This window comes from Neoarius graeffei, chromosome 21 (assembly GCF_027579695.1).
Source record: "Neoarius graeffei isolate fNeoGra1 chromosome 21, fNeoGra1.pri, whole genome shotgun sequence".
Classification (NCBI taxonomy): Eukaryota; Metazoa; Chordata; class Actinopteri; order Siluriformes; family Ariidae; genus Neoarius; species Neoarius graeffei.
In genome coordinates this window covers 48,668,964-48,684,509 of record NC_083589.1, presented here as the reverse complement: position 1 = coordinate 48,684,509, position 15,546 = coordinate 48,668,964, and the positions used below count along the sequence as shown (strand labels likewise).

General features: G+C 42.5%; 1 protein-coding gene across 3 annotated transcripts in view; it reads right to left on the bottom strand.

Moving 5' to 3' along the window:
* cnot4b (CCR4-NOT transcription complex, subunit 4b) overlaps nucleotides 1–15,546 on the bottom strand; it is a 71,370-nt gene that overhangs the window by 39,479 nt on the left and 16,345 nt on the right. For 2 of the 3 annotated variants that reach the window (XM_060903294.1, XM_060903296.1), the window contains exon 2: nucleotides 391–627. In XM_060903294.1, the coding sequence (XP_060759277.1) occupies nucleotides 391–564 (174 nt within the window). In that variant the 5' untranslated portion in view covers nucleotides 565–627. Of the gene's footprint in view, nucleotides 1–390; nucleotides 628–14,773; nucleotides 14,880–15,546 lie in introns of all 3 variants that reach the window. The other variant, XM_060903295.1, reaches the window with a different exon arrangement.

Genomic DNA, 15,546 nt, shown 5'->3' with positions numbered 1-15,546 from the left:
AGCTTGCTGGGATGTTGAACAGCAGCTATCAAAAAACACTTTTCTTCATCAACCCCTATGGAGCTCTTCCCTAAAAAAAACAAACAAAAAAAACCAAAGTGCTATACAGAAAACCTCTTATGGAGTTCATCAAGCTAAGAAAATATTAAGGCTTTTCAAAGTGACTCAATAAAAATCTGTACTTTGTCACAGTGACGTGCTATAGCTTGTAAAAATAAATATATAAAAAAAAGTGACAAGCAATTTAGCGGCATAGTGACATGCCTCCAATTTGAACAGCATAATTAGCCATTTCTCCCCACTACAAATCTCAGTAGTGCAAACAAACTTCCAAATTTTAATTCCTCTGGGAGAAGGCCCTCAAATCTCCCAGTTTACCCACAGCAGTACCTTCCTGCAAGCAGGACAGAGGCCGTTTTCATCGGTGCGGATGCGGTGCCAGCAGAAACGGCAGATTTGGTAGCCGCAGGTGCAGGGAAAGAAGTTAACGTCATCAATCTCCAGGGGTTCCATGCAGAGAGGGCACTCCATTGGATCCTCTTTCACCTCAGGGCTACGGGACATCCTATGGCGCAACGTGACAAGTGAACGCGTGGTTTCACTGCAGAGGATGGACTGGGCGTGATACTGGAGAGGAACACAAACGAGAGAGGAGAGATGAGGAGCATGACATTAACTTTAACAGGAAGCACTATTGAGATAACCAAATCAACATAAGGCACTTATGCTATGACGACAGGAGGCTTTGATTTAAAATGGCTTTTAATTGGGCTTTTCTGCAAGCAAATAGAAAGCATTATGTTTGGAACAGGCACAGTTACGATCTGCTTACTCATGAGGCCTATAATTGTTTTTCCTCGTCTAAAGTAAATCACTATAGTAGGCCTTTTCTTGCATTCACACACAAGACATAAACAGATCATTATTAAGTGTCTCATTTCGCAACCTGCATGTGAGAAAGCAAGTAATACACCAAGTGGGGATGCAAGAGAAAGGACACACACACACAAAAAAAAAAAACAAAAAAAAAAAACACTTCATTGTGTGAGGTGTAATTAACCTTACTTTAATGCAGGAATAAGTTGTCAGAAAATACCAAAGAATAATCATGCCTTCGTGTTAATATTTGCTTTAATGGTTTACAGAAAATCCACTTTTATCAGCAGGGGTTGATCTGATCAAGTTGCAAAAATGAGAAAGAAGTGTTGATTAGGTATCGTTTGAAAATATGATATTGAAACTATAATTTCTCATTATGAAAATCCATCCATCATCTGTAGCCGCTTATCCTATGCAGGGTCACGGGCAAGCTGGAGTCTATCCCAGCTGACTATAGGTGAGAGGCGGGGTACACCCTGGACAAGTCGCCAGGTCATCACAGGGCTGACACATACCCCTTTTCCACCAAATCAGTTCCAGGGCTGGTTCAGTGCTGGTGCTGGTTCACAACTCGTTCAACTTGCGAGCCAGCTGAGAACCAGTTTGCTTTTCCATAGCTCGCGGGGCTAAGCGGAGCCACGTCATTACGTCGCTGCATACGTCAGTTACGTCGCTGTATACGTCAGTTACGGCGCAACGCTTGCATAAACCTTGGCGCGAATATCAAAGCAAAAACAACACGGAAGAAGCAGCAGCGGCAACAACAACAATAATAAATTACTTCGCGTTTGTACAGCTGCGGCTTCTCGTCGCTTAAAAATGGCGATCTTTCGCTGTCTTATTGTTGTTGGTCTTAACAACTCCCCCCCCCCCCGCTGACGTAAGCGGTTCTTTCCTCTGGCCCAGCAGAGAGTTGGTGCTAGCCTGGAACCGGTTTTTCTGGCCCCAGAGCCAGTTCTTTGTCAGTGGAAACAGAAAACCCAGTTCTAAACTAAGCACTGGCCCCGAACCAGCCCTGGAACTGCTTTGGTGGAAAAGGGGCAGAAGAAAGACAAACAACCATTCACACTCACAGTCACACCTACGGTCAATTTAGAGTCACCAGTTAACCTAACCTGCATGTCTTTGGACTGTGGGGGAAACCGGAGCACCCGGAGGAAACCCACACGGACACGGGGAGAACATGCAAACTCCGCACAGAAAGGCCCTCGCCGGCCACGGGGCTCGAACCCAGGACTTTCTTGCGGTGAGGCGACAGTGCTAACCACTACACCACCGTGCCACCCCCAGTATGAAAAACAAAGCAAAACATTACTGCATTGAGCGTGTTAAATATTGGTATATAAAACTGGGTTACTGCTCTGTGACCTTCCTCTATTCTCTCAGAGCACTCTTGTTGTCATTTGAGCACAATATCCCCCGCTGGAAACTATATCTATGCTACAAGTGCTTCATACATCCTTATGAAATTGTTGAACTACAAGTCTGGTAATCAAGAGCCCTAACTCTGGTGAAATGTGACCGAATTAAACAAAATTGTAATATGCGCATTACAGACATACAGCAAAGCCTTTTGCAAGTTTCGGAAAATTCCTGCAAAAATTGTAAGAGGAGTGGATTTCAGAAGACGAGCACAATTTCATGAAATTGTCAAAGTACAAGTTTGGTAATCAAGAGCCATAACTCTGAAAAAATTCGACTGAATTGAACCAAATTGCAATGTGTGTATTCCCAACATATAATAAAGCCTTTTGCTAAGTTTCGTGAAATTCCTCCAAGAATTGTAAGAGGAGTTCATTTCAGAAGACAAGCACACCCTCATGAAATTGTCAAAGTACAAGTTTAGTAATCAATGGCCATAACTCTGGTAAAATGCGACTGAATTGAACGAAATTGCAATATGCGCATTAACGTCATATAACAAAGAATCCTGTGAGGTTTCGTGAAATTGCTCCACAAATTGAGAGAGTTGTTGATTTCAGAAGGCGAATACCCTTCCCGGGACGGACGGACAAACATTGCCACAACATAATCTCCGCCCCCCCCCGGGCCTTTCGGCCAGTGAGGGATAAAAAGCGTTTCTCAGACACCACAAACTTGAGAAATACTGGTCCTAGATAGCCTGGGCCCACCCATCCTAAGTGTGACGCAACACGAGGGCCTGTTGCGAGCTTAGTCTGGCAAGGCAAGCTATCTCCAGCTCTTCCGAGCTCCCGAAAAATCGGGAGCCAATCAACTTTGAGCATCTCCAACGGCCCTGGGTAGAGGCGTGTTCAAGGCAGTGACGTAGTAGAACTGCGACCGGAAGCCATAGATTGTTTACAGAATCTATGCCGGAAGCGCTTCATTCACTAGAAACATTACGAACATGGAGCAGCGGCAAGCCTTTGACACAGCGGTAGATGCTGTATTGAAAGCATTCAACGGGAAGTTCTCATTGAAAACGGAGCAAAGAGCAGCCCTGGAGGTATTTATTTTCTTCCTGTTACTCAAGCAGTTTCCGTCGCGTCACATACGTCAGAGGAAAGAGTGATGTGATTGGTTTAAGCTTCGTCACAGCCTTTTCTGGCTCCGACCAGTAGCAAACTGAGGCATTTCAGGGAGGCGGGTCAACCACGCCTTTGGGAAACGGTTGGGCTTAATATCTTTGCCAGACCAAATGCTCGCAGAGCTTTGAAGTCGCGTTAGCCAGACTAGGTCCTAGACCTTTCAGAACTCCTGCCTAGAACCTAAAATTGAATCTTTGTAGTTAATGAACCTCATTTACGAGTTATTTTTCAATCCGTGTCTTTCGGGGACAGATTTTCGGTAGCCAGCTTATTGCTGATTGAGTGAATGTTTCCTTCGGGTTTTTATTTGGGCTAACCGCACTTCTGTTGCCAAGCTCCACCATTCCCTCCTGATGGCTGCAGTCATTTCACATATCAAAAACTGCATTCCTCAGAGACAACAAAGCCACCAATTAGTACAGAAAATGGTGAGCACAAATAAGCCAGTGTAGCGCTTTAGCCAGACTGCATCCTGCATGAATGAGAACACTCTGACACAGTCTTTCCAAAGTGCTGATAAATGGGCACTCTGGGTCACTTTGACCGTCATATCAACATGACATTTGGACCACGCCATTACCTCCTCCGCATGTAATACACTGTGCCATAATCAGTGTACAGTGCCTGTAGTGTGGATAGCAAGAGGGCGAGAATGAGTGGAGGCGGGACAGAGAAAAGGCAGCTAAAAATACCATGCCCAACTCACACCAGCTGTTGAAGCCAGTGGCAGCGCCGCTGGTCTCTTTAAAAGGAAAGCAAAGATTGAGATCTAGGGCAGGACATTTGCAGCTCCACCCCTCACCCTGCTGCTCTACATATAGGGTCATCAGCACTTCCTCGAGCCAACAAGGTCCCAGGCAGTCAATGGCTCAAACGCACCATGGCCAGAACATGCCTGGATGGAATTAGCAACGCTGCCCAGTGCTGGGGGCTTTTTCAGATGTCCATGATTCTACATCCCAAGATTCAATGCATCTGAGACAATCTTTCATAAGTGCTGAAGAACAACTTGCCACAGATATGCTCATGTATTTATACAGACAATTCCTCTGAATTAAAGTTTAAGGCAGAGCAGAATTCAGTCAAAACCAAAACCAAAACATTCATCAAATCACGTGATTTAACTGCATCGTCAACAATAAAAGCAACAAGTAGAGAGGAATTAAGTTTACTGACCTTGGTCATGTGTCAAGAACAGCACTGGTGCACAAGACTCCATACTTTTTCAAATAAAATAATTAAATAATGAAGGGAGTTGAGACTAGTGATGGATAAACTTGCCTTCACGTGCCCAAGAACATTTAATAAATATAAAAAAATAAATTGACTGCCAGAATTCGCACAAAGCAGCAAAAGGGAAAACCGTTACATATACAGGGAAGTGCAAAAAAAAAAAAAAAATTTTGCAATCAATATTCCCAGTCGCCGTAGTGACTTCCTTAACATGGAATAAATCAGCAAGGAAAGATACTGAACCTCTCCATGTGTTTTATTCTCGCTCAACTATCCGACTCAGCGCAGATGTGTTGATATTAGCGCTGGTGTAGCATTTCGTTCCACCGCTCACTGTGCAATGGCAGTACTAAAGTACTGGGAAAAGTGCTTCCTTATGCCAGACTTGAAAGATTTTGTTAAACTTTCTAGTTCCTGCTGACCGCAGCCATCGCTGCTTTTCCTGAGCTAATATGCTAGCATGCTATGGTACCACACTAGTATCAACTCTTAAAGCAGCATGCTTAGAAGTGTGTTTTTCAAACCCCTCCTGATCCAAGATAAAAAGGAAGTGACACTTTTTTCAAAGAAAGGTGCAAAGGTTGATTAAGTCTGTCTGTTTCTTACACATAACAAAAGCAGTATTTTATGGTGACTTTTTATGCAGTATTAAATATTGCAATACATTACACCATATCATTACAGCCCATAAATAACTAACTTTTTCTTCACCATGAAAGACTAGGCCTTTCAGGCTGAGAATGCTGTTCCCACCTACTGTACTACTACTCCACTGTCATCTCAGGGCTTGACTAATTTATCATTAGTATACTGATGACAAAGTATTTATCTATTTATTGATTCATTCCGTCCAAGAAAAAAAAAAAAAAGCACCCTATTTCCAGCTGAGCAGACCTCAGGGAACACGGGTGAGGAGTTTGATTGTAAATAAGAACGACTTCACCCCATTATCACCCAAATGTATTTCTAATATGTGCACACACTGTCACTGGTCAGATGATCTGCTGCATCCGAGGGTGGTGTGGGAAGAGAAAATGCAAAAGCAGATGAAGCTAGAAGTGCAAAATTACTGGGCACTCAAAAATAGCCAACTTTCCCAACAGCAAGTGTTTTTGGGTGAGTCTAAGGCCCTGCCCACACGGCAACGGATTCAGGTGAATCCGATAAAATTGTTTATCGTTTCGGCCTGGCGTCCACACGGTACCGGCGTTTTGGGTGTCCCAAAACGATATTTTTTGAGAATGGTTTCCAGAGTGGAAAAATCTGGCAACGGCGCCGTTGCGAAGTCGTCTGGATGAGTAGAACGGATTTGTTTACGATGACGTCGCAACCAGGCCATCCTTAAAAAAAAATCCGTTTCCTGTCCACCGGGTGGGCAAAAAAAAATTTCAGTCGGGAGGGAGGGATTTATTTTTTCTATTTATTTATTTTTTATTATATATGGATGGATAAGAAATCGCAATGCTGTGTTTACTTTTTCTTTCAGTACTTTTTTTTATTACAAAAGCAGACACATTTAATAAAATGACAGTTAAATCAACTGAAACTTGTACAAAAACTAAGTTCGCATTTTAAATGCTGACTGCAACATTTGCAAAACTTTTACAAAGGTACTTAAAATGTCCGACACACGGACTTTTTGTAGTTCTAAATCGACCATTAGGCCTAGTTCGGATGAAATTACACTATTAAAATGATCACTGAATGATTTGTTTTTCTGAATCTTTACTATTTTGTTGTTCGCTAGAATACCATTTTGCGATTTCACACTTCAGCAAATGTTTGAAAACTCCGGATCTGCTTCCTTCATGGTGGCTGCCATTTTTTTGTGCCGTACGGCGCATGCGCAGAGCTGATTCGACAGGGCTTTCCACAAGCGCCGGCTGCCGGCCACACAATTAAGTCCAGCCGGCTACTTTAATGACTATTTTTGTAGCCCACAGGCTCTAAATATTAATTTTCGATTTTAATAAAATTAAATGTTTATCTAACGGACTGACAATGTCAAACTGAACCGTTGATCAAGGGAGAGTAACTCATCCGCGCCCCGACATGCGGTGTGCGCGCGCACTCAGCTGCGCGAATGTGTCATGCACCGAAAATAAGAGATTTACAAGCCAGGAACGCCTCATGATGCAATACGCAAGAAAAGAAAGAAGATTTACTGCCATTTTACTTTGTATTTGAGTAAAGTGAATAAATAAATGGTCTGTGGAAAATACATTTAACCCTGGGAACTGCGTGCACAGGAGTTTATTTTGTGTTTACTAACCCTGGCTGGCTACTTATTTGTCATGGCTGGCTAGTATGAGCCTTAGTGGAAAGCCCTGGGAATGCGGAAATGTCAAGTTCGATTTTAGATTTATGAACCCGAAAAAAATGTCGAAAAACTGGCGTTAAAAAAAAAAAAAAATTTCACCCGCACAAACGGCACTCACCCGGCCGGTGGACCGGAAACAGAACATTTTTTAATAATGGCCTCACATGACTAGAAGAAGGGGTTTATGCGCATGCGTCCTCCTACTTCTATTGTTCTGGTGTCTCCGATGGGACCCTCTTACAGTGCACGCAGAGGTGTGGCATGTGTATTGCATCGTTTTCAGCAAGCGTTGCGTTGCCATATGTACCTGATATTTTACTGATCCGTTGCCCATGTGGACGCGATGTTTTTTTTACCTGCTAAAAAAAAAAAAAATCTTGTTGCCGTGTGGATGTAGCCTAACTTAAAATTGCATATCAGGTAATGGGTTACAGGGCTCGAAATTCATATATTTTTTTCCACCAGCCAGCCGGACTAGTTACCTTCCAAAGTAACTAGCCAAACAGAAAATCAACTCGTTAGTTTTTGTTTTTTTTTTCTTTTTTATCAGACATCTAATTTTTGGGTTTGTTTACCTGACATGTTTCGACGTACAACTTCCGTCTTCCTCAGTGTCACCGGATGTTATTGGTGACGCATCTTTTATCAGCTGCTGTTTCTGAAGGCGTGGCCTTCCTGTCTGGTTTGACAGGTCGGTCACGCCTTATACTGTCTGTTCGTCCCCTGCAAGATGTCACTCCAGGTATGGGAGAGCATGTATGCTCCCTCATCCCGGTTGATGGTCCTCGGGCTTCGCTTACGGATCTCCATGGCCTCCCTGATCCAGCGCTGATGTTTGTTATCTTCTGTGCGGATGACTCTGGCATTCCCCCAGTCCATAATGTGATTTTCCCTTTTGCAATGATCTGTTATGGCTGACTTATAATTTTCCTGTTGTGCCTTTTCTTTTATTGTTCGGGTTTGTCTTGTAGCTGTCTCCTTTTCACACTCTTTCTTATGTTCATTTTTTCTTGTGTTGAAACTCCTTCCTGTCTCCCCAATGTAAGTTTTATTGCATAATTGACATGGAATCTCATATATGGTGTTGCATCTGTTGTCCGGATGTATTCTGTCTTTGGGATGAACCAGGATCTGACGGAGTGTTGTGTATGGTTTGACAGGTGTGTTAATGTTGTGTTTCCTCATTGCTCTTTGAATGCGTACCATTATTCCTCTGATGTATGGTAATGTAACTACTCCCCTGTGTTCTTGTTTGTTAGTTTGTTTTTTCTCTTTCTTCTGTGTTTTGGACAACAGATGCAACACCATATATGAGATTCCATGTCAATTATGCAATAAAACTTATATTGGAGAGACAGGAAGGAGTTTCAACACAAGAAAAAAATGAACATAAGAAAGAGTGTGAAAAGGAGACAGCTACAAGACAAACCCGAACAATAAAAGAAAAGGCACAACAGGAAAATTATAAGTCAGCTATAACAGAACATTGCAAAAGGGAAAATCACATTATGGACTGGGGGAATGCCAGAGTCATCCGCACAGAAGATAATAAACATCAGCGCTGGATCAGGGAGGCCATGGAGATCCGTAAGCGAAGCCCGAGGACCATCAACCGGGATGAGGGAGCATACATGCTCTCCCATACCTGGAGTGACATCTTGCAGGGGACGAACAGACAGTATAAGGCGTGACCGACCTGTCAAACCAGACAGGAAGGCCACGCCTTCAGAAACAGCAGTTGATAAAAGATGCGTCACCAATAACATCCGGTGACACTCTGAGGAAGACGGAAGTTGTACGTCGAAACATGTCAGGTAAACAAACCCAAAAATTAGATGTCTGATAAAAAAGAAAAAAAAAAAAAACTAACTATATTTAAGACATAATGAACGTAATCGAAAGAGAAAATCAACTCGCCAAAATTTGTTCATGTATGAATTTTACTTCTGTCAAAAATAACACAAAAGAGCAGTTACCATTGTTCATGACTAATGTGCATTTATTTCAAGACCCGAGTATTTTGATACTGGTTTTTTTTGCACACTTTACAAATTGGCATTTGCTGGTCCACGTCCTCCTCGCAATCTCATCTCATCTCATTATCTCTAGCCGCTCCATCCTTCCACAGGGTCGCAGGCAAGCTGGAGCCTATCCCAGCTGACTACGGGCGAAAGGCGGGGTACACCCTGGACAAGTCGCCAGGTCATCACAGGGCTGACACATAGACACAGACAACCATTCACACTCACATTCACACCTACGCTCAATTTAGAGTCACCAGTTAACCTAACCTGCATATCTTTGGACTGTGGGGGAAACCGGAGCACCCGGAGGAAACCCACGCGGACACGGGGAGAACATGCAAACTCCACACAGAAAGGCCCTCGCCGGCCACGGGGCTCGAACCCAGGACCTTCTTGCTGTGAGGCAACAGCGCTAACCACTACACCACCGTGCCGCCCCCCTCCTCGCAATATCCAAAAAAAAAAAAATTCCCAGTTGACTGACCCCTTAATAGTTCTTTTAGGAACCAATTCGTCCGCTTCCATTTTTAATTTGTCGCCGAAATTGACAGGGCTTACACGGTAGCCTATGCAACACCAGCGATTGCACGAACGGAGTCAGCGCTGTAAATCGAAACTAGGAAATCTTCCCGCAAGTTCCTTTCAGCACCGAGACGTCACCCAGGCTCGGCTGGCGAGTGTGTGACGTTACTGGGTTTTTTTTACCCTTAGGTAGCCTCTCACGTTACTGCCTGAGGGACAGGGAGAAAACCACCGGAAAAGGTTTTAAACAAACGCAACAAGTCGGCAGATGACCATAAAATACTCGATAGTTACGATATAATAATTATATGCATCTCACACAGAATTTTCAGAGATATATCGAGTATATTTGATATATCGCACAGCCCTAGTCTGAATCTTCGCTTCATATATATTTTTTATTTTCAACTAGCCAGCCGGGCTGCCTAGTGACAGGAATTACCCGCCAAATGAGAAATTAAGTTGCCTCAGGTGACCGGACCACCACAAATTTCGAGCCCTGGGTTACAACATGCACCATAATGGGGCACTGGATAGTTTTTGTTTATTGTTAAAGTGAGTTTTATTGGAAAATTATAAAACCATTAAAAGCATAATGATCATAACTTTTACTGCTTTTTGATAAACTTTGTTAACTCGCTTTCCTTTCACTGAACTAGTAAATATATAAGAATAAAAAGGTTATGGTCAGGACAAGTGAAAAATGTTGCCGTTTGTCCGACTGGACTAAAAAGTTAAAGCGCATTTCCTGGACCAATTTGTTTTTGTTTTTTTTTATATGAAAGTATGTCCCTTTACACACTCATCCAGAAGGGTAATTTTGCACAAGGCCATCTGTCTACAGCAGAAAAAAATAAAACAAAACGCATCTGGAAAAAATCCCAAGGGAGTCTGGAGCCAGATTCGTGACGTCACCTGCGGAAGCGCCAGCAGGCTGCGCGAGCTTTGCACGGTTTCAGTGCACAGCCTGTGTAGACCAAGTTTAGCAGCTCGCGATTTTGCATTGAAATATGGAATTGTCACCTGAGCGCAATGTGGGAAACGATGAGTACTAATCCCATCAAGACTGCTGTTGCTACGCCCTCTTACGATACATCTGTTAACCGTTTTAATAATTACGTGATAATGTTGAAGAAATTTGCAGAAAACCACCAGGTCGTTTTCTCATAAACAAACTAGTGCTGACGTAGGATTTCAGAGGGAGGCGTCCCGCACGCGATGTCACAAAAATCAATGTTTCCCAGGAAATCCAAATGCCAAGTTTTTTCAGAGGCGGACCAATTCGCCTCAAATGGCTTGATTTCAACTGAAATTCTGGTATTGCGCAAGGTGAAAAAATTGCACAAAATGCAAAAATGGGACAGATATTTGACCAAAGTTTAATATAAAATAGGAGAATTACACTGATCTTACTCCTGAATTTACCCGTGATATGCACTTTAACGTTGAGCCCTGGGCGGTTATGTTAAAAGGCTCAAATCTGCAATGTACCTTCATTATTTTCTTGCATTCCAACCATGTACATCAGCGCTCCTGTCCATTTTTTCAAACATTGGCCCGCTCTCACCAAAACAACCACCACGACCTGCGTTAATGACATTTTCCTGTTACGTCCTTACCGGGGACGCATTAGCTTTTACACAAATGCGTGCAAGTGGTTTGAGTGAACGCATCTTGAATGCGTCCTGGTGGTCGTTTCCATTTGTCTTTAGCACTGTCAGCGGTCTCAAAAGTAGCCGGTCACCGGCAACAAATCGCCGTCTGTGGCTTGTTATGCCGCCGGCTATTGTCAGTCGAGTCACAAAATTTAATATTAAATATTTCTGACGGCAAAAAAAAAAAGTTGAACGTAAATTACATCCACTACGTCATGTATGACCGTTGCCGCGTCAACTTTGTTTACACCCTCGACATGAGTGCAGCCATTACTGCCCCTTGTGCCATATGTAAGCCGTACTCTGATTGGCTTAGAGTGTTCCATGGACTGTGAATGGTTCATACAATCATGTGACTCACAAATGGCGATGAAGAGAGTTGCAAGCGGCTCCATGCTGGATGCGTGGTTAAAAAGGTCTAGAGGGAAAGGTAAGTACGTTTTGAACGCAAATTTATTCTGTCATTGTGTTGATATAGAAAAATAAATACGTCTTAGTCCATCGTTTCTCAGCCTTGCTTAAGACATTATAATCGCAGATCGTAAAGTTGACTCTGCATTTGACAGCTGCTCGAAAAAAAAAAAAAAGTGTGCGTAACAACGCTAATCAAGCTTAAGCTAGACGACCCGCCTCAAATACCCGTCCCGGGTAAATGTTATCCCAATTTTAGATGACCTGTTCCAAACCATCCCGCCCCATGAAAAATTCGTACTTGCATCTCTCTCTCTCATATATATATATATATATATATATATACACACACACACAATATTTGTTGTGCCTAACCCGCACTAAATAACTAGATTTATATAATTTCTATTCAGTAGGCCCCTACATGTATATGTAAATTCAAGAAATATTTTTATATCATATAATCTTACTTTCTTTGATTTATTTTGGTATGTACACACACAATGAAACGTCATATTCCAAGAGGAAACATTTATTTTGTAGAAAAACAAAAGGAAAAACTGTTGAAAAATAAAGTAATTGTTTATTTTTTGTTTTAACTTTACATTTTGTCATCATTTGCTGTTTATTTTGAAGGCAGTGACTCTTTTCATTTTGTTAAATAACAAACATGATTAGGTTGATGAGATTTGGACAAAGTTATTTTCAATAGAAATGCTGAGACTGTCAATGAGTGCTGCTAGCTGCTGTTTTTTAATAACGAAGTCAGCCGATGAAGTACATGTAGCTGCATTTTATGTAACAGTTTATTGACTGCCAAAAAATAAACATTTTGATTATAATTGAAGTTGTTTTGTTCTTCATCTGTATTCAAGATTTCACCATATTCTTCAACAGTATTAGAGAATCTGGAGAAACTTGTCACCTTAGCTTAGTCAAAGTGCACATCAGACTTAAAATTATTATATCATCCATATATGGATTTCAGTTGGACTACTTTTTACGTGTTTGTTTGCAAATATTTCTGAAATTTGATAAAAATGACTGAGGTATGGTGCGCACCCCCCCTTTGAAACCCCCCCTGCACACTTTGCGTGCATTATGGCTACATCCACACGACAACGGCAACGAGATGTTATTTAAAAATATATCGCGTCCAAATGGGCAACAATCAGTAAAATATCAGGTCCATATGGCAACGCAACGCTTGCTGAAAACGATGCAATACACATGCCACACCTCTAGGGGCGCTGCAAGACGGTCCCTTCGGAGACACCAGAACAATAGAAGTAGTAAGGACGCATGCGCATAAACTATTATGCGCGAGACTTCATATTAGCCACAAAGTCAGGAAAATCTGTTTGTAAAAATTACATTATAATGACCAAATACAATGAAAAGTATTTTTCCAGTCTCACCTGTGAAAGGTAATCCCATGTGATCTCGTTTGGACGGCAAACCTGTTGGTACAGTTAAACGCAGCTAATCTTTATTCTCCGCTTTGACCTCTCCAAAATGGCGGCGAGGATGACGTATGATTCTACGCGGAAGGCGGCGTCTTTAATGGTCTGGAATAAATTGAATGATACATGTTGATGGATTAATTTGTTGTTTCTCACCTGTGAAAGGTAATCCCATGTGATCTTGTTTGGACGGTAAACCTGTTGGTACAGTTAAACGCAGCACATGAATCTTTATTCTCCGCTTTGACCTATCCAATATGGCGGCGAGGATGACGTATGATTCTATGCGGAAGGCGGCGTCTTTAATGGTCTGGAATAAATTGAATGATACATGTTGATGGATTAATTTCTTCTACGCCCTTTTTGAGGAATGTATTATAGGACTTAAACCCACATCTGAAGAGGTGAGATCGCTCCTTTTTTTTTTTCCCTATTTTTGCTGGCGGGATTGACTCTGCCCTAGGGGCAGAGTCTCTCTCTCTCTCTCTCTCTCTCTCACTTTGTACCATTACACAATAAATATTCACAGTGAAAATATTTTGTAAGCGCGTTTCATGAACCAAGTTATAGGATTTGTTGACAACTCGCATCGAGTTCGTTACACTTCTACCTGGCGTGAAGCACAACATGTGGTTGTGACATCATCGTAAACAAATCCGTTCTACTCATCCAGACGACTTCGCAACGGCAACGTTGCCAGATCTTTCCACTCTGGAACCCGTTCTCAAAAAGATTGCGTTTTGGGCACCCAAAACGCCGGTGCCGTGTGGACGCCAGGCCTAAACGATAAACAATTGTATCTGAGTCACCTGAATCCGTTGCCGTGTGGACAGGGCTTATGTCTGCCGCTGGCAGACATTTTACCATTTTGCACCCTGCTGTAAATTATTTGTACCCTTCTATTCTCCCAAACTTTGAAGCCCCTGACTGTCCACTTGTGATCCGATAGCCCGAGACGCATTTTAAAGCCAAGCGCAAACTGGGCCATTTTGAAGGCAAAGCACAAACTGAACTGAGTGCAGCATACTTTTGTACAACTGCATGACAAATTAAAGACAAATTGGTGGCTGTTATGCTGTCAGAGGCATTTTGCTAGCACAGTTAGGGTCCATTTGTCCCCTTAGAGGGAAGGCTCATTACAAATCGATCCAAATTCCTATCCTGATTGGAGTGGAGTCTTTCAAAATGACTGTCTCCATCCACAGGGTATGAGGGCTCACTGAACAGAATGAGGATGATGTAAAACCTGTACCAAGGCCTTCACAGTCACGAGATCTCAAGCCAGCTGAAGCTGGGTGATTTGAGCGACATTGTTCATGATAAACGGAGACCATGTTCATCTTTCCAGTACAGCTCTGGAGAACCTGTGCCAAGTTGCGCCAAATACGTTCTAGAGGCTCACGGTGGCCCAACACTTCGATGTTGGGTTTTACCTGACTATGGAATGTGCATCTTTTCCAAAGTGCACATACATGAATCAAAACCATTACTGATCTTTTCCTTCCTCCCTCTAAATAAGTACAAGTGATGTCTATTACAGTGAACAAACACATTTCCTCAACATTATTTACGCAAGGTTACAACGAAATAAACGGTACACATTATCAAACATTTTTGTAATATTTAGCATTTCCTGCATCTCATGTCCTATAATTCCATTAAAGCATGTCCTTATATTTATTCACACGCTCCCGAATCAGGATCAGTATGAAATTACCTTTTATCCAAAGTGGGCAGTCACAATGAAAACACTTTCCCACAGATACAGCTTCTGATAAGCCTTTGCGTTGTGTAAACTGAGAGGAAGCACATTCTTCTGTTATCTGGAATGCATGCATGAGAGAACATTTCATTAGCCAAGGGGGGAAAAAAAAAAAAAAACTCCGAGAACAAACCACTGTGCAACGTGAGATTCACATCATCAAACAGGAATTTTTTATATATATATATATATATATATATATATATATATATATATGCGCTCACATTTCACAGCACACTGACCCATCACTGCTGACTCCACGCCTGATTTTTTTTTTGTTGTTCATGATCCAAGTGGATAAACATATTAGGAATACTGCTACACCTGCTCATTCGTCCAGTCAGTCAAATAATGCGGCAGCAGCACAAGGCGTAAACAACAACAACTTTCAAACATGCACTCAAGCACAGTGAAATTCCTCTCTGCGTTTAATGCATCTGAAACAGTGAACACGTGCACAAACGTGAGCAATGAGCACACAAACATACAGTGGGCAGCTATGCTACAGCGCCCGGGGAGCAGGTGGAGGTTAAGTGCCGTGCTCAAGGCCACCCCATGTTAACCTAACCGCATGTCTTTGGACTGTGGGGGGAAACCAGAGCACCCGGAGGAAACCCACGCAGACACGGGGAGAACATGCAAACTCCACACAGAAAGGCCCTCGCCGGCCGCTGGGCTCGAACCCGGAACCTTCCTGCTGTGAGGCGACAGTGCAAACCACTACACCG